Here is a 26,953-nt window from a genome sequence, read left to right on the forward strand (position 1 = left end):
CTTGAAAGCACTATTTTGAGTTTCATTGTTTTTTTTTAAACATTTTATTTATTTATTTGAGACCGAGGGGGGGGGGGAATATAGGCATGCCAGGGCCTCCAGCCACTGCAAACAAACTCCAGACACATGTGCCACCTTGTGCATCTGGCTTATGTGGGACCTGGAGAATCGAATCTGGGTCCTTAGGCTTCGTAGGCATATGCCTTAACCACTAAGCCATCTCTCCAGCCCTCATTGTTTTTTTAAAAATATTTATTTGAATGCCAGGCGTGGTGGCACATGCCTTTAATCTCAGCACTGTGGAGGCAGAGGTAGGAGGATCACTGAGTTTGAGGTTAGTCTGGGCTAGAGAAAGATCCTACCTTGAAAAAAAAATAGACATGCACACACACATAGTGAGTATGGGCATGTCAGGGCCTCTTGCCACTGCAAGTGAACTCCAGATTCATGTACCACTTTGTGTATCTGGCTTTATGTGGGCTCTGGGAGATTGGCCCGGGCCATTAGACTTCCCAAGCTAACACTTCTAAACCACTGAGCTATCTATCTAGCCCACATTTTCCTTGTTTTACATGCCTACTCCTACCAACTATTATTAGGTTTAACTAATTTTTAAGAATCTAATGGCTGTAAAGTGGATTCTTGCTTTTGTTTGATTTCCTCCCTAAACCTGAAGCTTCTCAGGGACCTGTCGTATGGCACGTTGTGAGTGGGGTTACACAGCTCTCACGCAGTGTGCTCGCTTGCAGTGCACTCCCAAGGTTGCTGTCCCAGGTGATGGACTTTCTTTTTGCTTTTCTCAAGAACTAAAAGGAGATTTTCTTACAGTGCATTACATAAAAGACCCATCGTGCCAGAATATTTGCCCCTTCATTTATATTCTGTTTATTTCTATTCTAGGCTTCGTGCGCTGTCCAGTGGTGGGAGTATTACATCCCCTCCTCTTTCTCCAGCATTGCCGAAGTATAAGTTAGCCGATTATCGCTATGGGAGAGAAGAAATGTTAGCACTTTTCCTTAAAGACAACAAGGTAAGAATTGTGGATGAGACTTAGAGGTGTGGACAGTGATGTACTGCTCCACAAATATGTCTCAAATATTCATTCTCTCTATGCATTGACTCATACTCTTTTTCTTACTTTATCTTCATTCTGCTTTGAAACTCACAGTAGGCTCTAAGTGTGCGTTGTCCTCAGAGAAAGCCCATGGCACCATTGTGGGAACAGGTGGCTTCATGGCTGGGCAAGTAGCACTTGATGCCTTCTTTAGATGATTTCCTCTGAACGTCCCCCTTCTCCATTTCTATCCTAGTTTTCTGGCTAACAAATGTCCCCCCTTCCTCCCTCTCTTGCTTTCCTTTTTTTTTGGATTTTTGAGGTAGGTTCTCATTCTAACCCACTATATAGAATTTGCTGTAATCTCCTACTTTTGCCTCCAAGCGCTAGGATTTAAGGCATGTGCCACCATGCCCGGTTCTGTCTTCTCTTTATTATCACTTAACATTTTTTTTGCTGCTATTATTATTTTTTTTAACTTTTTTGAGGTAGGGTCTTACTCTAGCTCACGCTGACCTGGAATTCACTCTCAGGGTGGCCTCAGACTCACGGCGATCCTTCTACCTCTGCCTCCCAAGTGCTAGGATTAAAGGCATGCGCCACCACACCTGGCTTATTACACCTTTTATCATTTCCTTAATACATAGAGGCAAGGGATGAGGGAGGAACAGGCTTTCCTTCTTGTTACCTATAAAGCTTATAGTGGAGAGAAGTCTGTATCACCTGGCTTAAACATGATCAAGCTGAAACAGTATAAGGTAGACTTTTATAATCTGTACCCTTTAAAAATTGATGAATGGATGGACTGTCTCTTATTTTAGTGATGGTTACTAAGGACAGATATGTTGTTTATGAAATTCTCCTTACCATCTGCTTTCAGATCAAAATGGAGGTTGTTACTCTTCCACAGTACACTGTGGAATGCCAGAGTTCAAACCTAAATCCAAAATTTTTGATTTGATAGGAGGAAAGAGATGGTGACTGGAAGGTTTTTATTTATTTATTTTTAAATATTTATTTGCAAGTTGAGAGAGAGGAATGGAGGGAAGGAGAGAGGGAAGAGATGACATGAGACAGCCGGGTGTGGTCGCTGTTGGGAGGCAGAGGTAGGAGGATTGCTGTGAGTTGGAGGCTACCCTGAGACTACATAGTGAATTCCTGGTCAGCCTAGGCTAGAGCAAGACCCTACCTCAAAAATCTAAAAGGAGAGGAGAGACAGAGAATTCGTGCAACAGGGCCTGTAGCCACTGCAAGCAAACTCCAGATGCATGCACCACTGTGCATATGTCTTTATGTGTGTACTGGGGAAACCTGGGTTGTTAGGCTTTGTAAGCAAACGCCTTAACCTCTGCACCATATTTCCAGCCTCCTAACCCCCTGATCGTTCTTTCATGGTAGGTCTTACTCTAGCACAGGCTGACCTAAAATTCATTTTGTAGCCCCAGGCTGGCCTTGATCTCATAGTGATCCTCCTACCTTGGCCTCCTGAGTGCTGGGATTAATGGCATGGGTGACCATAGCTGGCTCTGAAATTTTAAGTATTTTATGTCTTTTGGTTCTTATGGTAGTGTCTCACTCTATCCTAGGCTGATTTGGAATTTACTGTGTTGTCTCAGGTTGGCCTCAAACTCATAGAGATCCTCTTCTATCTTCTGAGTGCTGGGATTAAAGACGTGTGCCATCACACCTGGCAGGAGTTTTTAATACTTTACAACCTTAAAATATGTAATTACTATATAGTTACCTAAGTGAATTGTAGTTGAATGTTTTAACCTATATTTCTAACAGTCAGTAATGGATGTACAGAACAATGTTTTGTCTAGGGTGTATCTTCTTGCGCTTGGAGAAGCAGCATTAATCTCACGTCATGTGTTAATTACTCAGATACCTTCAGACCTTCTGGATAAAGAATTCCTGCCTATCCTACAGGAGGAGCCCCTGCCACCATTGGCCCTGGTGCCCTTTACAGAAGAAGAACAGGTTTGTGCTTATCTCTAAGTCTCGTTCTTCCCTGCTAAGGTATATAAATGGCAAGCTGCTATGTAGCGTTAAGAGTTGTCATGAGTCTTCACAGATCTGCTTCTTTCTGTATTCTGTCTTGGCCTATGGATGACATTGAGTTGCCTAAGTTTTGCTTCAGATTCTTAAGGACAGTGGGAACTATCCTTTTATTATTTATTCATAGATAGAAGTTATTGATTCCCTCCTTGGGAGCAGGGGAGGAAAGGGAAGATCATCATCTTTACAGAATTTTTTGTTTTTTAAACAAACTCCAGACACTTGCACCACCTTATGCATCTGGCTTACATGGGTCTTGGAGAATTGTACGTGGGTCCTTTGGCTTTGTAGGCAGGTGCCTTAACCACAAAGCCATCTCTCCAGCCCCAGAAAAACAATTTTTCAAAAGCATTTGCCTACCTGAATTCTCAGCAATGAATTAATCTTGCCACTAGAGAAAAATATAAATCTTTAACTCAAACATACCTGAAACACTGTGTGTGTGTGTGTGTGTGTGTGTGTGTGTGTATGTGTGTGTGTGAGAGAGAGAGTGTGTGTGTGTGTGCACGTGTAATTACAAGAGAGTAAAATTTTTGGTCTGGAAAATGGCAAAATTGGTGTTGTGTTTTATTCATTGTACACTGTGTCTAGAGAAAAGATAAAGATTGTCTTGATTTCTGGGAGTATGGAGAAATTGTATTGCAGTGGTAAAGTGACTCTTTTATTAGAATCCTATAATTCCATGTTAAATTAACCTTTCAGACTTTTATTTTCTTGAGACAGAACTGATCTTGCCGAGGCTGACCTCAGTAAGAATCCCTACTTAGCCAAGGATGACCTTGGAGTCTTGATCCTCCTGCCTCTGCCTCTTGAGTACTGGGATTATAACTGTGCACTGTCATGTCCACATCTAGTTTTACATATTTCTGGGAATTGAGTTTAGAGCTCTGTATATACTAGACAGTCTACCAACTGAGCTACATCCCCAGCTAATTAATTTATTCATTCACTAATTTATTCATTCATTGTTGGGTCTTGCTGTATAGTCTACGCTGCCCTCAAACTTGTGACCCTGTGACTTCAGCTTCTGTAGTGCTGGTTATAGACATAATGTGAATATGTCTACATACATGTTTGGAAGGAGTTTCATTCTATATGGTTATGTTTTATATTGAAACTATCATAGTATTTTTGGTATGTTTTTAAAGCAACAAGAAACTATATGTAGCATAGTATTTCTTTTTTTTAAATTTTTATTAACATTTTCCATGATTACAAAATATATCCCATGGTAATTCCCTCCCTCCCCACCCCTATTTCTTATTCTGTAGCTTTTTAAAATTAATTTTTAAAATTTATTTGCAAGGGGGGAAAGAGAGAGAGAGAGAGAGGGAGAGGAAGAGGGAGAGGGAGGGAGGGAGGGAGGGAGGGAGGGGAAGAAAATGGATATGCTTATGGTCTCTTGCCCCACTGTAGGTGAACTCAGGCACATGCTCCACTTTGTGCATCTGTTTTTACATGGGTACTGGGTAATTGAACCCCAGGCTGACAAGCTTTGTAAGAAGTGCCTTTAACTGCTGAGCCATTTCCCCAGCCCTTTATTTTAAAAAATTTATTTACAAGCAGAGAGAGAAGGGAAAAAAAGGTGGGGGGTCATGCCAGGGCCTCCTACCAGTGCAAACAAACTTCAACACATGCACTACTTTGTGCACATGGCTTCACATGGGTATTGAGGAATTGAACCTAGGCCGTCAGGCTTTGTAAACAAGCACTTTTTACTGCTGAGCCATCTCTCCAGCCCATCTTTTTTTCACTTAGTATTGAATTTCAGATTGACCAATTTTTATTCATGTACCTTTAGATCATTATTTCTGCTCTATGGTATGGTATGAGCAAATCCACAATTTTCTACTGTCCTGTTGTTGGACATTTGTTTTGTTTTCAGCTTTTTGTAATACTGGCTGTAGTGATCATTGTATATCCATCCATCTGTATTTATCAATCTAATCTAATTTTGATGGTGGTGCTTGGAGATTGAACCAAGGGTCTCATGAGGCATGTTAGGCAGATATTTAATCACTGAGCTACACATACTGTCCTTGTAGTGACCATTCTTGTGATGTTTTCTTTTATTTGTTTTTTTTAAAAATATTTTTGGGGGGTGTCAGATAGAGAATGGGTATTCCAAAGTCTCTAGCTACTGCAAATGAACTCTAGACACGTCCATCTCCTTGTACATCCAGCTTTACATGAGTATTGAGGAATCAAACCTGGGTCCTTTGGCTTTGCTGACAAGTGCTTTAACTGCTAAGCCCTCTTATTTTTTTTTTTTAAACATTTTATTTTATTTGTTTGGGGGCGGGGCCAGATAGAGAGAGAATGGGTGCGTCAGGGCCTTCAGCCACTGCAAACAGACTCCAGGTACGTGCACTACCTTGTGCATCTGGCTCTATGTGGTTGCTGGGGAATCAAACCTTGGTCCTTTGGCTTTTCAGACAAGCGCCTTAACTGCTAAGCCATCTCTCTATCCCCTGTTTATATATTTTCAAGTAGAGAGAGGGAAGGAGGGAGGGCGAGGGAGAGAAGACAGACAGAATGGGGATGCCAGGACCTCCAGCCACTGTAAACTAACTCCAGATGTATGCACCACGTTGTGCATTTGGCTTTATTTGGGCACCGTAGAATCAAACTCTGGTCCTTTGGCTTTGCAAGCAAGCCCCTTAACCACTGAGCCATCTCTCCAACCCAAATACAATTAAAAAAATATACTTATTTGAGATGCACACATTCACACACCACCCACACCCACCGCACACACACAGTATGGGCACTCCAAATGAATCTGCAAATGAATTCCAGATGCATGTGGCTTTATGTGGGTCCTGGACAATTGAGCCTAGCTTGTCAGGCTTTGTAAGCAAGTGCCTTTAACTAATGAGCATCTCTCCAGGCCCTTAAATATAGTTTTAATTTTGGGGAATGTATATAGGGTCTTTAGCTTGTTAAGCAAGCCCTGTACTAAGCTACATCTAGAGCCCCATAAGGTAATTTTCATTTCAATCACTCATGCAGTTTTTTAATCTTATTTTGTAAGTACTATATTTTGAGTAATTTCCTAGTTCTTTAAAAATTTTTATATTTTATTATTCATTTGAGAGAGCGAAGTGGGGGGGGGGGGAGAAAGAGTGTGAGCGAGCGAGAATGGGTGCAACAACTGCAAACAAACTCCAGACGCATGAGCTACCTTGTGCATCTGGTTTATGTGGGTCCTTGGGAATCGAACCTGAATCCTTTGGCTTTGCAGACAAATGCCTTAACTGCTAAGCTGTCTTTTCAGCCCTGATTTCCTAGTTCTTTGAGAGACTATACTGACTAGAAAGTTGTGCCATAAATACAGAGGATGATTTGTTGCTAGTTACCAAAGCATGGACTGTTGGTCAAAAGGATCAGTTTTAAATTGTCCAGAAGTATCCCATAACATTTCTAAGAAAGTAGTATGTAGTAACTGGCTACACAAATCTTTTGGAAAGAACAAAGATTATTTACAGATGTTGCTTGGGAACTGTTGGTTAATGACCATTAGCTAGTTATTGTTGGCTAATGGTTTGTGTTCACCTAAATTTCCATGTAGGTGATAATGGCAAATACTTAGCTGTTAGTATGCATCAAACACTGTTCTAAGAACTTGACACTTAACATGCTGCTTGTTTGCAGCATATTATGAAGTAGGTGAAAATACTCTTTTATCCATATTAATTATGTAGATGAGGAAATTGAAGTACTGAGATGTCAAGTTAAGGAGCCATAATGCAGTGTCAGGCAGCCTGGCTCCTTTGTGCTCTATAAATCTTACTAAGTTAGGTTGACCATAGGAACTTGTAGTATTTGTGGCCAGAAATGCCTGATTATTGATATTTTATATAGTCTAACTTAAATGAAGTTTCCTGTTTTTTCTTTTTTTAATATTATTTTTTAAAAATATTTTTTGGTTTATTTACTTATTTGAGAGTAACGGGGTGAGGGTAGAGGCAGATAGATAGAGAATGGGCATCCCAAGGCTTTTAGCCACTGCAGATGAACTCCAGACGCGTGCACCCCCTTGTGCATCTGGCTAACGTGTGTCCTGGGGAATCAAGCCTCGAACTGGAGTCTTTAGCGTTCACAGGCAAGCGCTTAACTGCTAAGCTATCTCTCCAGCCCTCTTTTCTTTTCTTTTTTTCCCGAGGTAGGGTCTCACTGTAACACAGGCTGACCTGGAATTCACTATGTAGTCTCAGGGTGGCCTTAAACTACGATCCTCCTACCTCCTTCCCGAGTGCTGGGATTAAAGGTGTGCCCTGCTTCTCTACTCTCCCTCTCCCTCTCCCCTCTCCCTTCCCAAGAAATTATACCAATTTGTACTTTCAGCAGCAATATATGAAAATATAAAAGTACATATATAAAATTCAAAAACAGCATGACATTTGTTTTTTTGTATATTATTACAATATATTATAAATCAGTATTTTGGGACTTAATAGTTTTTAGTAATTTTAGTAATGTCAAGAGGAATATTCAACAGACTTCTGATTGTTTTCTGCCAAATCTTTTTTTTTTTAAAATTTTAAAAATTTTATTAGCATTTCCCATGATTATAAAAAAAAAGTCCCGTGGTAATTCCCTCCCTCCCCACCCCCCACACTTTCCCCTTTGAAATTTCTTTTCTTTTTTTTTGAGATAGGCTCTCACTCTAGCTCAGGCTGACCTGGAATTCTATGGTCCCAGGGTGGCCTTGAACTCACTGTGATCCTCCTGCCTCTGCCTCCTGAGTGCTGGGATTAAAGGCATGTGCCATGCCTGGCCCCCAAATGGTAAATTTTTATGTATGTTTCACCCGCTTTTCTTTTAATTAAATCTTACTAAAATGTAACTTGAAATTGATGGCTTTTGAGTTAGGTGCTTTTTCCATGTTTTAGTTGTTAATTATATCTTAAGTGTTTGGTTTTGAAGTTACTTGAGTATATGATAATATGCATGCAAAACTTAATTTTATTTTCATTGATAAAGTTTCTAAAATTTAGTTGGACACATTAAAAGTGAATAAAATTATGAAGATAGTAAAGATAAAATGATTGGGCTGGAGAGGTGGCTTAGTGGTTAAGGCATTTGCCTGCAAAGCCAAAGGACCAAAGTTCAGTTCCCCAGGACCCACATAAGTGTATGTCTGGGTTCGTTTGCAGTGGCTGGAAGTCCTGGTGTGCCCATTCTCTCTGTCTGCCTCTTTCTCCCTCTCTCTCTTTCTCAAATAAATAAAAACAAAATATTAAAAAAGAAAATTATGTATATATATTTAAAAATCAGCAATATAAGTAGATATTTTTAATGAACTGCATGTTATTTAAAAGTGGGAGTCAGGCATGGTAGCGTATGCCTTTAATACAAGTACTCGGGAGGCAGAGGTAGGAGGATTGCTATGAGTTCAAGGCCACACTGAGACTACATAGTGAATTCCAGGTTAGCCTGAGCTAGATTGAGACCCTACCTTAAAAAAAAAAAAAATAATAAAAAGAGGTTGGTGGTTGTGGTGGTTTGATTCAGGTGTTCCCCCTAAACATAGGTGTTCTGAATGCTAGGTTCCCAGCTGATAGAAATTTGGGCATTAATGCCTCCTGGAGGAAGTGTATTGTTGGGGGCGGGCTTATTGGTATTATAGCCAGTTTCCCCGTGGCAGTGTTGGGCACAGTCTCTTGTTGCCACCTTTTATGTTGGCTAGGGGGTGATGTCCACCCTCTGCTCATGCCATCATTTCCCCTGCCATTGTGGAGCTTCCCCTCGAGCCCATAAGGCAAAATAAACCTTTTCCCAGAAGCTGCTCTTAGTTGGGTGATTTCTGCCAGCAATGAGAACCTGACTGCAACATTAAACTGGTACTGAGGAGTGGGGTTGCTGCTAGTCACCTGACTGTGTGGCTTTGGCCTTTTGGAGCTGATTTTCAGGAGGAATGTGGGAGGATTTGAAACCTTGGCCTAAGAGATGCCTTGCAGTGCTGTAATTATAGCTTGATGGAGTATTCTGGTCTGAGCTGTAAGACCTGAATGCAGTAGGAACTATGGACTGTGAGGTTTGGCTTATGAGGGTGAGAAAGAGCTTTGCTTGGACTGGGCTAACAGTTTGTGTGAGAAGCTTGCTGTTATGCCAATGTCCTGAGAAGTTGTGCAGGGTTGCTTTGCGTAGAAACGAACTGGTGTGAGCAGAGGGATATGGCACAGAAAGAAAAATCTTTGGTTGAACTGTTGCCCATTCTGCTTCAACTGAGAGATTACCACCTTTGAGACTGGGCTAGCTGACCTGCGCTGGGGCAACAGAGAGAATGTAGATTTCTTTTGAAGGGGCTGAGTGCTCAAGGAGTGTCCTGTTCTTCAAGGTCTGCTTTCCCCCCCTGCATTAGCAAATTGGCACCCTACCTGGTATTGTGGATTATAAGAAATGCAGGAAAGAGAGGGTCATTGAGTTTGCAACACTGTCTTGTGTTTTGGAAATGGCCATGGGCAATGTGAAGCAGGTTTTGTTGATTGCCTGCGTGGAGACCCCATGGGGCCATGAGGATGAATGGTGGATTGCAGAGGAGACCCAGCGGAGATGCCAGGACCATGAGATGGCTGCCAAGGAGAGCTGTCAGCCCCGATGAAGTTTTCCAGGACTGTGAGTAGCCTAGCTGGAGTGGCGGAATTGGAATGCCAGAGACTTGTTGCTGGTTAGAATTTTTTTATCGGACTTGGAGACTTGTCACTTACTAGAGTTGTTGGAATTAGAATTTGAGTTTTCCCTGGTTATTTTAAATCTTGTATTGTCTGAATGTTTCTTTGCTATACCCAGTGCCATCTTTTGCAGTGTAAATATTTATTCTGTGCCATTCTGTTTTTTTTTTTTTGGCATTATAGCTCAGTTAAAAGATTTTGAACTATGGGGATGTTTGAACATCATTGGGATTGATAAAAACTATGGGACTTTTAAAGTTAGATGAATGTATTGCATTTTACATCAGGTATGGTTATCAGTTTATGGGGTTAGGGGTGGAATGTGGTGGTTTGATTCAGGTGTCCCACATAAACATAGGTGTTCTGAATGCTAGATTCCCAGCTGATACAGATTTGGGAATAAATGCCTTCTGGAGTAAGTGTATTTGGGGGGGTGAGCTTATGGGTATTATAGCCAGTTACCCCTTGGCAGTGTTTGGCACAGTCACTTGTTGCTATGGCCCACCTTTTATGTTGGCTAGGGGGTGATGTCCACCTTCTGCTCATGCCATCGTTTTCCCCTGCTATCGTAGAGCTTCCCCTTGAGCCCGTAAGCCAAAATAAACCTCCTTTTTCCAGAAGCTGCTCTTAGTTAGGTGATTTCTGCCAGCAATGCGAACCTGACTGCAACAGTGGTGCATGCCTTTAGTCCCAGCATTCAGGAGGCTGAGGTAGGAAGAATACTATGAATTCTAGACTGGTCTACAGAGTGAGTCTCTGCCTCAAAAAACCAAAAACAAGGCTGGAGGGATGGATTAGCCATTCAGGTGCTTTCCTGCAAAGCCTAAGGACTCAGGTTCTATTCCCCAGAACCCACACAGGCCAGATACACAAAGTGGCACGTGCTTGTGGAATTTGTTTGAAGTAGCTAGAGGCTCTGTGTGCCCATGCTCTCTTACTCTTTGTCTGTTTCTTCTCTCTCTCTCTGCTTGCAAATAAAATATTTTAAAAAAGTCAATGATGTGGGCTAGAGAGATGGCGTAGTGGTTAAGGTGCTTGCCTGTAAAGCCTAAGGACCCATGTTTGCTTCACTGGGTCCCCTGTAAGCCAGACACAAGGTGACACCAGTGCATAAGTTTACACATGTGCCCTTGGCGGCACATATTTCTGGAGTTAGATCACAGTTGCTGGAGGCCCTGGTGTGCCAATTCATTCTTTCTCTCTCATTAAAAATAAAGAGGCCAGAGCTGGACGTGGTGGTGCATGCCTATTAACCCAGTACTTGGGAGGCACAGGTAGAAGTATCGCCATAGGTTCAAGCCTACCCTGAGACTCCATAGTTATTTCTAGGCCAGCTTGGGCTAGAATGAAACCCTACCGTGAAAAATGGAAAAAAAAAAAAAAAAAGCCAGTTAGTTGGGCTTGCGTCAAAAAGAATTGTCAATGTTGAATTATAGGATTCTTTTTGAAAAATATTTTTCGTTGTCTTAAATATATATATATATTTTAATTGGGGGGCAGATAGTGAGAGAGAATGGGTGTGTCAGGGCCTCCAGCCACTGCAAACTAACTTGACGCATGTGCTATCTTATGCATCTGGCTTACATGGGTATTGCGGAATTGAACCTGAGTCCTTAGGCTCCACAGACAAATGCCTTAACCGCTAAGCTATCTCTTCAGCCCTAAATATATTTTTAAATATTTTATTTATTTATTTATTTGACAGAAAAAGAGGCAGAGAGAGAGAGAGAATGGGCGCTCCAGGGCCTCCAGCCACCGCAAACGAATTCCAGATATATGCCCCCCCCCTTGTGCATCTGGCTAACGTGGGTCCTGGGGAATCAAACCTGGGTCCTTCGACTTTGCAGACAAATGCCTTAATTGCTAAGCCACCCCTCCAGTCCCAATATATATATATATATATATATTTTTTAAAAATTATTTTATTTATTTATTTGAGAGCGACAGACACAGAGAGAAAGACCGATAGAGGGAGAGAGAGAGAATGGGCGCGCCAGGGCTTCCAGCCTCTGCAAACGAACTCCAGACGCGTGCGCCCCCTTGTGCATCTGGCTAACGTGGGACCTGGGGAACCGAGCCTCGAACTGGGGTCCTTAGGCTTCACAGGCAAGCACTTAACCGCTAAGCCATCTCTCCAGCCCCCAATATATATTTTTTATTAGAGCGAAAACGTCAGATAAGAGAATGGGCATGCCAGGGCCTCTAGCCATTGCAAATGAAGTCAAGACTCATGTGCACTTTTGTACATCTGGCTTTATGTGAATACTGGGGAATTTAACTTGGGTCCTTAGGCTTTGCAGGCAAGTTTCTTAAATGCTGAGCCATCTCTCCAATCTGGATTATAGGGTTCTTTTATTCACCTAAACTCTCAAGGTCACCTAAGGGACCAAAGGCCTCATGAACCCTAGGCAAATAGGTTACCACTGACTCACAGCTATAGACCTTTCTTGTTTTTATTTTTATTTTTGTTTAGTTTTATTTTTTTGAGGCAAGCCCAACTGACTGGCCTATTTTTAATGAGGGTAGGGGGGAGAGAAAAAGAGAGAGAGGCGGAGAAAGTGAATCAGTGTGCCAGGGTCTCAGCCACTGCAGTCGCAGTTCAGGTGTGTACACCACTTTGTGTGCATGTGCGACCTTGTATGCTTGCATCACATTATGCATATGGCTTATGTGGGACCTGAAGAATCGAACATTAGTCCTTAGGCTTTGCAGGCAATTGACTTAACTGCTAAGCCATCTCTCTAGCCATTTTTATTTTATTTTATTTTTCTATTTATTTATTTGCTAGAGACAGGAAGGGTAGAAGGGAGGGAGGGAGGGGGGGGCAGATAGAGAATGGGTGTGCTTAGGCCTCCAGTTGCTGTAAACAGCATGCACCACCTTGTGCATCTGGCTTACGTGAGTCCTAGGGAATTGAACCTTGGTCCTTTGGCTTTGCAGGTAAGTGCCTTAACTACTATGCCAACTCTCTAGCTCCATTATTCATTTATTTATGTCTTGTTTTTCGAGGTAGGGTTTCATTCTAGCCCAGGCTGACTTGGAATTCACTGTACTCTCAGGGTGGACTTGAACTCAAGGCAATCCTCTTACCTCTGTCTCCCGAGTGCTGGGATTAAAGGCACTATTTTTTTCATTTAAAATTTTTTATTTTTATTTATTTACTTGACAGAGAGAAAGAGAGGGAGGGAGGGAGGGAAGGAGAAAGGGAGAGGGGGGGGAGAGGGAGAGAGAGAGAGAGAGAGAGAGAGAGAGAGAGAGAGAGAGAGAGAGGATATGAGAATGGGTGCTGCTGGGCCTTGAGCCACTGCAAACGAACTCCAGATGTGTGTGCCCCCTTGTGCATCTGGCTAATGTGGGATCTGGAAAAATGAACTGGGGGCTTTAGACTTTGCAGGCAAATGCCTTAGTCACTATGCCATCCCTCCAGCCCAGCTGTTTCTATTTTTTTAAAGGTAATTTCTTAAAAATTTATTTATTTATTTATTTATTTATTTGAGAGCGACAGACACAGAGAAAGACAGAGGGAGAGAGAGAGAATGGGCGCGCCAGGGCTTCCATCCTCTGCAAACGAATTCCAGACGCGTGCGCCCCCTTGTGCATCTGGCTAACGTGGGACCTGGGGAACGGAGCGTTGAACCGGGGTCCTTAGGCTTCACAGGCAAGCGCTTAACTGCTAAGCCATCTCTCCAGCCCTTAAAGGTAATTTTAAAGAGGTAGACAGAGAGAAAGAGTATGAGTATGGATGCACTAGGACTTCCTGTTACTGCAAACAAACTTCAGACCCATGTGCTATCTTGTACATCTGGCTCCATGTGGGTACTGCAGAATTGAACTCAAGCTGCCAGGCTTTGCAAGTAAATACCTGTAATCACTGAGCAATCTCTCCAGCCCCCATTTTTCTTTAAAATATTTATTTATTTATTTGAGAGAGGGAGTGAGTGAGAAAGAGAGAATGGATATGCTAGGGCCTCCAGTGCTTAAATGGCTTAAATGGGTCCTGAGGAATAGAACCTGGGTCCTTTGGCTTAGCAGGCAAGCGCCTTAACTACTAAGCCATCTCCCCAGCCCCCTATTTTTATTTTTATTTTGAGAATAGGGTCTTGCCAGTTTGTCCAAGCTGAACTTTAAACTTTCTAGGCTAACCATGGCAGGTTTCAGATTTTGACTCTTCATGTTTTAGCCTCCCAGGTTCTGGGATTATAGGCGTGTAATTCCTCACCGTGCTTCAAGCTCACTTCTTGCTCTTCATTGTCCTCATTATCACCCCTGTGCACATTTGTGCACCTATGTATTAGGTTCCAAGTTGTACAAGATCCACTGAAGGACCTATTCCACTGTTTTTGTTTAAACGTCTTGCACAGTTATATGTCAAGTGCTTCAGATTTTGATATTTTGTAGATGATTTTCTAGATTTTTGTAATTGCTTCTTTATCTTTTCCTAGGCTGCCCTTATTTCAGTTAACTTATGTATCATTGTATACACACACACACACACACATTGGTTTTTCGAGGTAGGGTCTCACTCTGGTCCAGGCTGACCTGGAATTAACTATGTAATCTCAGGCTGGCCTTGAACTCACGGCAATCCTCCTACCTCTGCCTCCTGAGTCCTGGGATTAAAGGTGTGCATCACCATGCCTGGCTTCAGTATACACACACACACACACACACACACACACACACACACGTGTGTGTATGTATGTGTGTGTGTATTATATTTTTTTGAGGTTGGGTTTCACTGTAGTCCAGGCTTACCTGGAATTCACTATGTAGTCTCAGGGTGGCCTTGAACTCACAGCAATCCTCCTCCTGGGATTAAAGGCATGCGCCACCACGCCCGGCCCCAGTACATATATTTTTAAGTTCCTGTCCTCACTCTGCCCATGTGTTGTGCTTTATTATATTCTAGGTTGGCTTTGGGTTTGAAGTGTAGGTTAGTGGGTCAAAGATTGATTTTCTCCTCCCTCAAGCATTTCTTTTGTTTTCCCACTCATGCATTCTTCAGGTGGTTGGCCTTTTGTGTGTGTGTGTGTGTGTGTGTGTGTGTATGTGTGTGTGTGTGTGGTATGTTTGTGCGTGTATATGTTTGTGTGTATGTGTATGAACATGCATGTGTGTGTATCATATAGAAACCCTTCTGCAGTCATTCACTACCATATTTATTTTTTTGAGATAGATTTCTCACTGAACCTAGAGCTCACTGATTCAGCTAGAATAGCTCACCATCACATCCTGGGGATCCTCCTGTTTCTGCCTCCCCCCCCACCCCGGGATTATATAGGTTCATGGATCTTGGGACTCAAACTCAGGTCCTCATGATTGCATGGCAAGTGTTTTACCCACTGAGCCATTTCTCCAGCCCCTTATTTCGATTCCTATTTGGGCTTTTCCTATTCACTTCTAATTCCTGTCCTTTTATCAAATACTGCTTAGAGTTACTAATTCACATTATTGAGCAGAATAAGGCTACAAATGAAGTTTTACTCTTTATTACCCTGCTTTTGCACCATATTTTTTATGACCATTGTTTTTTCCTTTCACAAGTAGAAAATTTAAAGGGTTCTCTTACAAATGTTTCTCGGCTGCCTGCTTACCCTCTCTGCTTCTGGATACTTTACAGTGCGTTGGAGTTTACATTCTTGTATAATATTTCTTTAAACCTAGCATTATGTAAGGCATCGGGTATCATCCTTGTTGATCTGAAATGTCAATTGAAATTGTCAGGTAAAAACAGGTTTTGAATGATCTCTGTGCATTCTGTAGTTATTGGGAGGTGGGGCGAAGCTACATGTAGTTTTATCTGTTTTATCCATTTTTTTCTTTTTTCTTTCTTTTTATTTTATTTTTTATTTTTATTTTGGCAGAGAAACTTTTCCATGTCTGTAAATAGTGCCGCTGTCCTGCGCTTGACAGGACGAGGAGGAGGAACAGTGGTGGGGGCTCCTAGAGGTCGAAGTTCTTCAAGAGGGCGAGGTGAGCTATGTGAAAAAACGATCATGGAGGAAGAGGATAGGATCTCACTTATCTTAATGACTGACTTTTTATTTTTTACAAAACTGCTCTTTGATGTTGACTGCAAGTGTCTTAAACATTTATTTTCTGTGCCAGTTCTTGAGGTATCTTCCCCACAACCCATGATTTGGAGCAGAGGAGTCTAATTCTTGCTGTATAGATTTGAGCATGTAAGAGTTTAGACAGTTCCATTTAACTTGTGCAGATCCATGTTTTTCATCCCCAGGGAACCTTGCCCTTTGGAACTTAAAGGCCCTGGAGGGCCTGACCACTGCAACAGCACTGAAGTCCCTGTAGGCCTCCCTACCACAGAGTTTCTTTTGAGGTGTATGTGCCAAAAGGTACCCCAGCCATAGAGGAACTTCATTAAAAACTGACCAATATATCTTAGGGGCTAGAACCTTTTAGAGGGTAGAACAAACAATTAGGCAGAAGTCATCTATATTATGTATAGTTTTATACACTTAGATCTTTTCTTAGAAAAATAATTACTGCTTTGTTATTACTTTGTTCTTTGATAATATTCCCCATTTTGAATTCATTCAGTTTTTGTTAAAAACATTCTCGATGTTTGTAATATATTTACTTGAGCAATTAACCTAGCACTAGTCAAAAGCACATATTGTAATTTTTCTCTGAGAGATGCTTTAGAAGTAGAGTTAGGTATTTGTGTGGCCACATTCCACACTAGCAGATTGGCATGGTTATGGGGGTGGAACACCTATTGTTTTTCAATTTAAGACTAATTTATATACAACTATAGAGAATGTATTGTTTCTCTTAGTAGTCCATTCAGAATGTGACTACCATGTAGTTTTGTGAATAATGAAGAGACTAAGTAAAAAAGTAAAAAAGAATTTACTTGTTTTTCTAGGTATAATTGATTAGTCTTGTTTTTTTTTTTCTTCTGAATTTGCATATGTCTAAACCAGTTTTCAACCTGAGTGATGGTAGACATCTGTAAAATGTAGAAGAAATGCTCTGCAACATAATTTTGGGTAGTGGGAGCCTGGCATTCCAAAGTACACAGGTGGTTCAACTCACACTCCTTATTAGGTTTCTGTGTCTAAAATTTGGAAGCTGGATGTGGTGGTGCATACCTTTAATCCCAGCACTAGGGAGGCAGAGGGTAGGAGGATCACTGTGAGTTCCAGGCCATCATGAGAGACTACATAGTGAATTCCAGGTGAGCCTGGGATAGAGCAAGACGCTACCTCGAAAATCCAGAAGTGTGGGGGGAAATGCTATAAATAAAAATAAATATAAAGTTTGGACCTGTGCATTTAGTGGTTTCATGGTATTTGGAGATTGTGCACTGAAGGCTGTGGTTTGTCTATGGGCATACCCCATGCTTTGCTATGGTGGGAGGGAACTGAGAGGTTGCAGTCAGGCATCTTTCTTCAAGCTTCTGTATGTGTGCCAGGTGTGGTGGCACATGCCTTTCATCCCAGCACTCGGGAGGCAGAGGTAGGAGGCTCGCCTTGAGTTCAAGGCTACCCTGAGGCAACATAGTGAATTCCAGGTCAGTTTGGGCTAGAGTAAGACCCTACCTTGAACCCCCCCCCAAAAAAAAAAAAAATCCTGGGTGTGGTGGCATATGCCTTTAATCCTAGCATCGTGGAGGCAGAGGTAGGAGGATCGCTGTGAGTTTGAGGCCACCCTGAGACTAAATTGTGAATTCCAGGTCAGCTTGAGCTAGAGTGAAACCCTACCTCAACTCCCCACCCCTGCCAAGAAAAGATTATATATGACTTTCCTGAGAAAATTACTTTTTGGAAAGAAGGAGGGACTTTTTTTCTCTCTTAAAATCATTGTAATAAAGGAAACACTAGTGTTATATTGTAGTTTTTATGACATTATTGGGATTATAAATAGAATACATTTTTTGAAGAGGAGAGCTACTTTAACTGTAAGTTGACTTTAAATTGATTTAAAGTGGTATTGACATAACTGGAAGGATTTTATGACATTGCAGTTGAACTGTGATCCTTACTTCCATTTTACACATGGATAGCTGGACATGGTGATGTACACCTTTTATCTCAGCACTTGGAAGGCAGAGGTAAGAGGATTGCTGTGATTTCAAGTCCACCCTGAGACTATCAAGTAAATTCCATCCCAGGTTAGCCTGGGCTAGAGTGAGACCCTGCCTTGAAAAACCAAACCAAACCAAAAACTCAACCAGCCAACCAAACAACAACAAAAAACATTTTACACATAGAGTGGATATACTTAGAATATCTATCTGTCCATGTCCATTGTTCCCATGATTACCAAACATAATTCTATACATTATTTTAATACTTAGCAACAGGACCACAAAATTGCAACTGCGTTCTCAGTCAGTCCTTCATTGATTATAATTATGACATAGTACTACTATGTGGTCTTGGAAATCATTATAAGATTCAGCTGTATGCTTTTTTTTTTTTTTTTCAAGGTAGGATTTCACCGTGGTTCAGGCTGGCTTGGCATTCACTATGGTAGTCTCAGGGTGGCCTCAAACTCATAGCAATCCTACCTCTGCCTCCTGAGTGCTGGGATTAAAGGCATGTACCATCACACCCTGCTGTATGCTTTTATCCAAGATCTATTATTTTGGGGCTGGAGATGTAGCTTAGCGACAGAGTATTTGCTTAGCATGTGCATTATGCTAGGTTTGGTCCACTGCACCACACAAAATAAATATAGATATATTCATTTTCGTTTGGATTGTTCTATAATGGGAGAAATTGGGCTAGGGATGTTGGCTAAGATTTCTTTTTCTTTTTTTAATTTTTATTTATGTAGAGAGAGACAGAGAGAGAGGGAGAGGTAACGAGAGAGAGGGAGAGAGAGAGGGAGAGATTGGGCACGCCAGGGCTTTCAGTTGCTACAAATAAACTCCAGATGCATGTGCCACTCTGCATTTGGTTTATCTGGGTCCTGGAGAATCGAACCTAGGTTCAGTGACTTTGTAGACAAGTGCCTTAACCACTAAGCCAACTATCCAGCCTGGCTAAGATTTCTTTTAGCTATAAGTAACCCACACCCCATACCTCCTACAGTTTTCTTGTGTGTTTTGGATACAGATATTGGGTATTGAAGAAAACTGTAGAGAAAGTGCAAAGACAAAAGTGTATTGCTTGTTGCCTCTATCCTTCTTGAACCTAACTGCAGCAGTATGTAAATGAAGTTTTTTTTTTTTTTTCAAAGGTAGGGTCTCTCTCTAGCCCAGGCTGACCTGGAATTTTTTAGTATCATGTTAGTCTCAAACTCATGGCGATCCTCCTACCTCTGTCTCCTGAGTGCTGGGATTAAAGGCATGTGTCACCATGCCCAGCCCTGTAAATGAACATTTTATCTGTTGTTCTTTATGACATCTTTGTCCTTCAACAGCAAAAGATTTCAGTTAATGTCTATATAGTTACTTTCTCATGCTGTGACAAAAGCAAGTAAGAAAGGAAGCGTTTTGCCTCACAGTTTGAAGGTACAGTTCTTAATGGCAGGGGTGGTGTAGTAGCCAGCAGTTTGGGTCTGTGGTCAGGAAATAGAAATGAATGCTGCTGCTCAGCCCACTTTTTATTTGATCCAAGACCCCGGCCTATGAATTGGTGCTGCTCTTATTAGGGTATGTCTCCCTACTTCAGTCAACTCAGTCTACACAGTCCCTCACAGAGATGCCCAGAGATGGTTTCTATGGTGATTTCTAAATTCGATCAAGTTGACAATCAAGATTAATTATCACTTTATTGGTGTTATATTTTCTGTGGCTTCATACTGTACCCTGTTTTAATCAGAATTTAATTAGCTCATCCATTCTTAGATTAATTTTTTCAAAATTGTAATGAACTTTTTCAGATAGGTAAATAGTCATGCTTTAAACAATAGGATATGTTCTAAGAAGTACATCATTAGGTGATATTATTTTCAGTGCTGTGTGAACATTGTGTAATTATTCAAATTTTGATAGTTTAGGTTAATCACTTCACCTAGCCTCTTGATACCACTAGGAGACAGTAATCACAAGACGCATGCTGCTGGCATACTGTTTTACAGTAAACTTTATTTTTTATAGATACAAAGAGTATGCTTTTAAATAGAGTATGGTAAATACATAAACCACTAACAACTGTTTATTATGATGATCTAGTTATTTGTACTATATACTGTATATAGAAGCCATATTTTAATGTGATTGTCAATACAGTGGGTTTGTTTACCAGAATTACCACAAATTCCAATGTAACATCAGACGATTCTAATTGTTAGGAAGTTTTCTGTCCATTTTAATCTGTTGGACTGTGATTATATTATTAAGCATAGTTGAGTGAAATAACTTTGCAGTTTATGGCTGTATTTGCCCTTCTGTGTGTGTGTGTGTGTGTGTATGTTTGTGTGAAAGTATCTTCCCTCCCTTTGCCTATTTCTCCTCCTCCTCCTCCTTTTTTTTGAGCCAGAGTCTTGCAGTAGCCCAGACCATCCTTGAATTTGCTGTACTCCTACCTCAACCTCCTGAGTGCCAGGATTATAGGTGTGTTCTGTCACACCTTGGCTTTGTGAAAGTATTTCTGTCTGGATGAATTCTGAGCAGAATTGTAGTCTCAAGTTGGAAATTTAACCAAATTGCTTTCAATAATGACTAGTTTACATTTGAAACAGAGCCTTTAAATCCCTATACCTATATATTCTTACCAGCTCTGTGTTGTTAATTTAATTCTGATCTGCCCCTTATTTTAAGGGTTGAATAAAGTATAAAGGTGCCTTTTCTCCTGCAAGGACATTGTTCAGGAGGTTGATAATTTTAGAATTATCTTGTTATTCTTTTTCTGGTAGTAGGTACTGTGTTTTAACATTTGTAATTGACTTTTATTGTCCTCTCTCTTTACACACACTCCATATTTTCTAGTTTTCATTGAAAATAGTACACATTCAATTTATAGTAATTCTTCTTTGAACCTCTCAGAGTTTTACTATTGAACTTTTATTGAATTGCTTATTGTTGATACTATGTATTGTTTTGGACTCCCACTCTGCCAGTGTTTTGTTTGTAAATATGGAACACTTTATGAATTTGCATGTTACCTTGTACAGGAGCCATGTTAATGTTCTCTGTATCATACCAATATTAGGATATGTGCTGCTGATGCATGCACTGTTTTTTTTTTAAATATTTATTTCAGAGAGAGAGGAGAAAGAGAGAGAAGCGGCCTCCAGCCTCTGCAAACAAACTCCAGATGCATGTGACACCATGTGCATCTGGCTTATGTGGGTACTGGGGAATTGAACCTGGGTCTTTAGGCTTCACAGCAAGTGCCTTAACCACTAAGCCATCTCTCTAGCCCTTTTTTTTTTTTTTAACCTGTGGTCCCACTACTTCACTGCCAGCATTGGCCTCACTAGTAAAGATCCATCAGGCCTTGCTAAATATTTAAATGCAGACATCTTGCTTTATATAGAGATAAAACTTCAGCGATTAATCTTTGTATTGAACATGTGCTGCATGTTGACTTTTGACTATCATTTTTTTCCCCCCTGCTTTCTTATTTTCAGGCAGAGGTAGAGGTGACTGTGGTTTCTACCAAAGAAGTTTTGATGAAGTAGAGGGTGTGTTCGGTCGAGGCGGTGGCAGGGAAATGCATAGATCACAGAGCTGGGAGGAAAGGTAACTAAAGTATCCAGATCATAATGTAAGGATTGGTTTGCATATGAAACTTACTTATGCTGGTGCATCAGTGTGTGCCTGCAATCCCACCTACCTGGGTGGTGGAGGAAGGAGATGCTTGGAGTTCAGGTCATTCTGGGCAACTTAGTAGAGGCCCTGTCTCAAAATAAAAATAGATGGAAAGGACTAGGGTCTGAACAGTGTTAGCTGCTTCATCCAGTTCTGTGAAGCCCTAGATTCAATCCTCAGTGCCTTTCCTTCCTAAGTTAGGTGTGGTGGTGCATGCTTGTAATCCTAGCATCTGGGAAGCTGAAGCAGAAAGTTCCTAAGTGCTATTGGCCAAGACGAGCTATAGTGGGCTCTGGAGGACTGCGCAGAGGGAAGAAGAGGGACCTTGTCTCAAAAAACAAACAAACAAACAAACAACAAAAAAAAACAGCCCCAGACACAGAAGTTACTGATTGTATGTGTTTTGTAGAGAGATAAAGTCTCTGTAAAGTTGCAGGCTTATTTTAAAAGAAATTATCAATTACTAAACACCCAACTTTATGTTAGATAAATTAAGTGATTCTTATTTAAAGCTTGAAGAATAATAAATAATACATCTATGTGAGCATGGATAATTTGGTTTGCTACTTGATTAGCTTTCTGGGAGGCATTGCTATTTTCTTGGTAGTATGAGTAAAAACATTTCTGTATTTGTTACTTTATGTGAATGATGTGAAACGAGTGTTCCTTGTGATCATATAAAAAATAGAAACAAGTCCAAACAGATTAATACCTCCCTTATATGTTGCTATAGCCACATAACAGAATATTATATCACCATTAAAGTTAAGAAGCTTTTGAACATATTTAGTGATGTGGAAAAACATTCTTAAATGCTATACAAACTCTATGCCTTAATCCTAAAATAAATAATATACCAGTTAGAAGAAGCTAGCTTTTGTTAGGAAAGATGGTGAAGGTTTTTCTTTCATCTTTATGCTTTTTCTGAAGTTTGTGAATATTTGGTAGTAGCCATGCATTTTATTTATAGCTTAAAAAAATGCTACTAAAGGAAGTATAGAGAAGTGGGTGCCATGGACGGAAAGCTGTGTGTTGTTTTTAAGCCATTTTTGAAACTTACTTTGTCTTTTTTTAGGGGTGACAGGCGTTTTGAAAAACCAGGAAGGAAAGATGTAGGTAAGGTTCTTACTGTTTTGATATGTTCCCTAGACCAGTGTGGTATTAGTGCTTAAGAAGGCTCACACATAAGAATAAACTTAATTTTAATTGAGGAACTAGGGGGATAACTCAATTGGTAAAGCGCTTGCATCACAAGCATGAGGAACCTTACTTGATCCATGCTATCCATGTAAATGCCAGCCTTGGTATTGTGCACCTGTAATCACACCACTGGGAGGTGTAGATAAGCAGAGATAAATGGAGCTCTTTGATTATACAGTCTTGTCTAATTGGTAAGTTCCAGACCAGTGTGAGACCTTGTCTCAAAAAGAAGTCGATGGTATACTTGAAGATGATGTCTGAGGTTGTTGTCTCCAGGCTTTAACGTGTGTGCACACATGCATTCATGCACACATATGTATGCATGGTACACATATAAGCCTGCAAACAAATGTGCCACCACCCCAGCATACAAACATATGCACAAAATCAAAAATAAAAATAAAGAAAAGGGGAAGGAATCCCTGACTCGGTCACCTACACTTCTGCAATAGACGTACTTGTAATGTTGCTTACATTTGGAGATCCATGCTTTGTTAAAGGCTCCATTGTATGGGCCAACAGGTAATAAATGCAAGCATTAGGGTTTATTGTACTTAAAATTCTAGATGTGTCTGGGCTTGGTGGTGCCTGCCTTTTAATCCCAGCACTTGGGAGGGAGGGTAGGAGGATCACTGAGAGTTCAAGGCCATCTTGAGACTACATAGTGAATTCAGGGTCAGCCTGAGATACAGTGAGACCCTACCTCTGAAAACCAAAATCAAAACCAAAAACAAATTTTAAATGTGCATTCTCTGAAAGGTATATGTTCTCTATTAGGGGCCTTTTTCGAAGTGAAATTTCAAGATGTAGGAACTAATCTGGTAGCCCCCCCCCCCCCCCCCGTTTGGTTTTTCATGGTAGGGTCTCACTCTGGAATTCACTTTGTAGTCTCAGGGTGGCCTTGAACTCACAGTAATCCTCCTACCTCTGCCTCCTGAGTGCTGGGATTAAAGGTGTGTGCCACCATGCCTGGCCTTAAAAATATTTTTATTTATTTGCAAACAGGGGGCAGGGAAGGAAGGGAAGAGAGGGAGGGAGAGAAGGAAGGTGGTGGGCATGCTAGGGCCTCCAGCCAGTTCAGATGAACTCCAGATGCATGCACCACTATACAGCTGGCTTTATGTGGGTACTAGGGCATTGAACTCAGATCATTAGTACTTGCAGGCAAGAACCATAACTGCTGAGCTATCTACCCCCCTCCTTTTTTTTTTTTTTTTTTTGAGATAAGGTCTCTAGCCCAGGCTGACCTAATTCACTATGTAATCTCAGGGTGTTCTTGAACTCACAGTGATCTTTCTACCTCTGTCTCCTGAGTACTGGGATTAAAGCCATGTGCCACCACATCCAGCCAGTAGGTAGTTCCTTTTTTTTTTTTTTGGTAGTTTAATTTTTATTTTTGAGAGAATTGGCACACCAGGGCCTCAGCCACTGCAACCTAGTGGGCATGTGTGACCTTATACTTGCCTTAACTTGGTGCATCGGGCTTATGTGGGATATGGAGAGACATAGAACATGAGTCCTCAGGCTCTGCATGCAAGTGCCTTAACCACTAAGCTATCTAGCCCCTCCCCCTTTAAAATTAAAAAAAAAATTAGGTGGGGGATGGAGAGAGAGAGGGAGGGAGGCTGTGAGGCTGTGCCAGGGCCTTCAGCCACTGCAAACGAACTCCAGATGTAGGTACTCCCTTGTGCACATGTGCGACATTGCATGTTTAGATCACTGTGTGTTTGGCTTACATGGGACATGGACATTCAAACATGTGTTCTTAGGCTTCATAGGCAAGTGCCTGAACTGCTAAGCAATTTTCCAGCCCTGGTAGCTCCTTTTTTTAAGTGTAGATAGCATCACACAGCTGAGAAGGGAAAGGTCTAGAACCTTTACTTTGTATTAGCTGGTTTCGTTCCTGTTTTTTGTTTTTTTTTTCCACACAAATCCTTGTGAGATGACAGTAGGTAAATGAATTGATAGCAGAAGTATCCCTTGAAGAAGAACCTAAGAAGAGAAGAGGATTCCAGTGACTGTGATGGATGAATCATGGTCTGTAGAAAACATTTATTTCATAATGTTAAGATGTGCTTTCTGAAAGGTACATCTTACAGTATCTCTTTTTACAGCATCATTGCCCATATTAAAATTGCCACATAATTTCTGAATTTCTACAAGTACCAAATCTCTAGAGTGATTGTATGGACCCATGGTGAAATTTCTCATGAACATATGTTGAATATATAGACTATTCACAGGCTGACTATAGATTGTCTTATGAACAAGGTGGTTTATATGTTTTGCCCAATGCATCCGTATGAAGCCCATTTAAACAGATCAGTGATTTAAAGTTTTTATTGACAGAGCACTAATTTATCGTAGTTAAGATTAAATGAGTGTTGCATGAGGAAATTTGGAGTAGGCCGAATGAACAATTGGGAAGCAGTACCCATATTATAGGCCACTAGATGATTATTACCCTGAGCTACTTCTCTGTATCTCTTTTCTCATCTTTACCTTATTTTAGTACTTTCACAAGAGTATGAAGTGTTGATGAGAACTAGTTTATAAGCAAGTGCCATTAACCTCTGAGCCACCCACCTCCCCAACCTCCTGTGGGGTAGTTAAAAAAGAATACAGAATTTGCTGGGTATGATAGGAATTTTAAGGATTTATTATTATTTTTATTTATTTATTTTTTGAGGTAGAATCTCACTCTAGTCCAGGCTGACTTGAAATTCGCTATGTAGTCTCAGGCTGGCCTTGATCTCACAGCAATCCTCTTACCTCTACCTCCCTGTTTCTGGGATTAAAGGCATGTGCCACCATGCCCAGCTAAGAATTTTTTATTTTATTTTATTTTATTTGCAAGCAGAGAGAGACAGAGAATGGGCACAGCAGAGCCTCTAGATGTATGAATTTCAGGTATGTGTGCCCCTTGTGCATCTGGCTTTTTGTGGGAACTGGGGAATTGAACCTGGATTTTTACTTCAAGGATATAAAATACTGTTGCATATTATGCACACATCCCCAGCTATCATAGTGGTTGTCATTCATTGCTTCTTGATACAGTGATGACTAACTATATATTTTTTATATAACCTACATTTTTTAAAAGTAATATAGGTGGGCTAGAGAGATGGCTCTTGTAAAGCCTGATGGCCAGGGTTCAGTTCCTCAGTACTCATGTAAAGCCTGATGTGCCCATTCTCTCTCTCCCTCTCTCTCAAATAAGTAATATTTGTTTTGTTTGTTTTTTATTTTTTCTGGCTCAGGCTGACTTAGAAATAACTATGTAGTCTCAGGGTGGCCTCGAACTCACGGTGATCCTCCTACCTCTGCTTCCCGAGTGCTGGGATTAAAGGTGTGCGTCACCACATCTGGCAGCTAAAATATTTTTTAAGAAGTAATATAGGGCTAGAGAGATGGCTTAGAAGTTAGGGTGCTTGAGTACAAAAGACCCAGTGACCCAGATTCAATTCCCAGTACTCACATAAAGCTAGATGCATAGTGGTGCATGCATCTGGAGTTTATTTGCAGTGGCTGGAGGCCCTGGCACACCCATATTCTCATTTTTTCTCTCTCTCCCTTTCTTCTTCCCTTCCCCCTCCCCGCTTCCCCCTCTCTGCTTCGAAATAGATAAAAAATTTTTAAAAACTCTTTAAATTTTAGAGTAAGAATTTGCTAATAATTTTATCCTTTCTAGCATTGTCCATGAGTAAGCAGTACTAATTTATTATCAATTGTAAGATATACTCTGACATCAAGTTAGGATAACTTAAGTATTAAAGATTGTAGAATAACCTGTTCCTTTTAAAAATTAGAGAAGATTAATATTATATATTTATTTAAAAAATAATTAAAAAAATTCAATGCTAGGGCTTAAACCCCTTAGGATCTTGTGGAGTCTAGGCAAGGTTCTATGCCACTCAGCTACATACCTAGGCCATATATTTTCTTTGATATACAGAGAAATGTATGACATTACAAATGCTGGGTATGAATCTTGGATAACCTTGGTTAATACTCACCTGAATGACAACCACTATGATAGCTGGGGATGTGTACGGAAATTGCGACAGTATTTTATATCCTTGAAGTTAAAATCCAGGTTCAATTCCCAGTTCCCACAGAAAGCCGTAAGGGGCACATGTACCTGAAGTTCGTCTGCAGCATCTAGAGGCCCTGCTGTGCCCATTCTCTATCTGTAGAGAGTGTAAAGATGGACAAATGCCTGTGATAATAGATTTTTCA

General features: G+C 40.8%; 1 protein-coding gene and 1 non-coding gene across 5 annotated transcripts in view; one reads left to right on the forward strand and one right to left on the reverse strand.

The window, feature by feature from the left end:
- The window catches only part of Gigyf2 (GRB10 interacting GYF protein 2), a 187,674-nt gene that overhangs the window by 61,060 nt on the left and 99,661 nt on the right, over window positions 1-26,953 (forward strand). For 3 of the 4 annotated variants that reach the window (XM_045147291.1, XM_045147288.1, XM_045147289.1), the window contains exons 4-8: window positions 901-1,030; window positions 2,939-3,034; window positions 15,654-15,762; window positions 21,334-21,445; window positions 22,590-22,630. In XM_045147291.1, coding sequence (XP_045003226.1) covers window positions 901-1,030; window positions 2,939-3,034; window positions 15,654-15,762; window positions 21,334-21,445; window positions 22,590-22,630 — 488 coding nt within the window. The remainder of the gene's footprint in view (window positions 1-900; window positions 1,031-2,938; window positions 3,035-15,653; window positions 15,763-21,333; window positions 21,446-22,589; window positions 22,631-26,953) is intronic. The other variant, XM_045147290.1, reaches the window with a different exon arrangement.
- LOC123460474 lies at window positions 20,831-20,936 on the reverse strand. The gene has a single exon (XR_006637030.1). It is a non-coding gene; the product is annotated as a U6 spliceosomal RNA (small nuclear RNA).

The sequence above is a fragment of the Jaculus jaculus genome, chromosome 4 (genome assembly GCF_020740685.1).
Source record: "Jaculus jaculus isolate mJacJac1 chromosome 4, mJacJac1.mat.Y.cur, whole genome shotgun sequence".
Lineage (NCBI taxonomy): Eukaryota > Metazoa > Chordata > Mammalia > Rodentia > Dipodidae > Jaculus > Jaculus jaculus.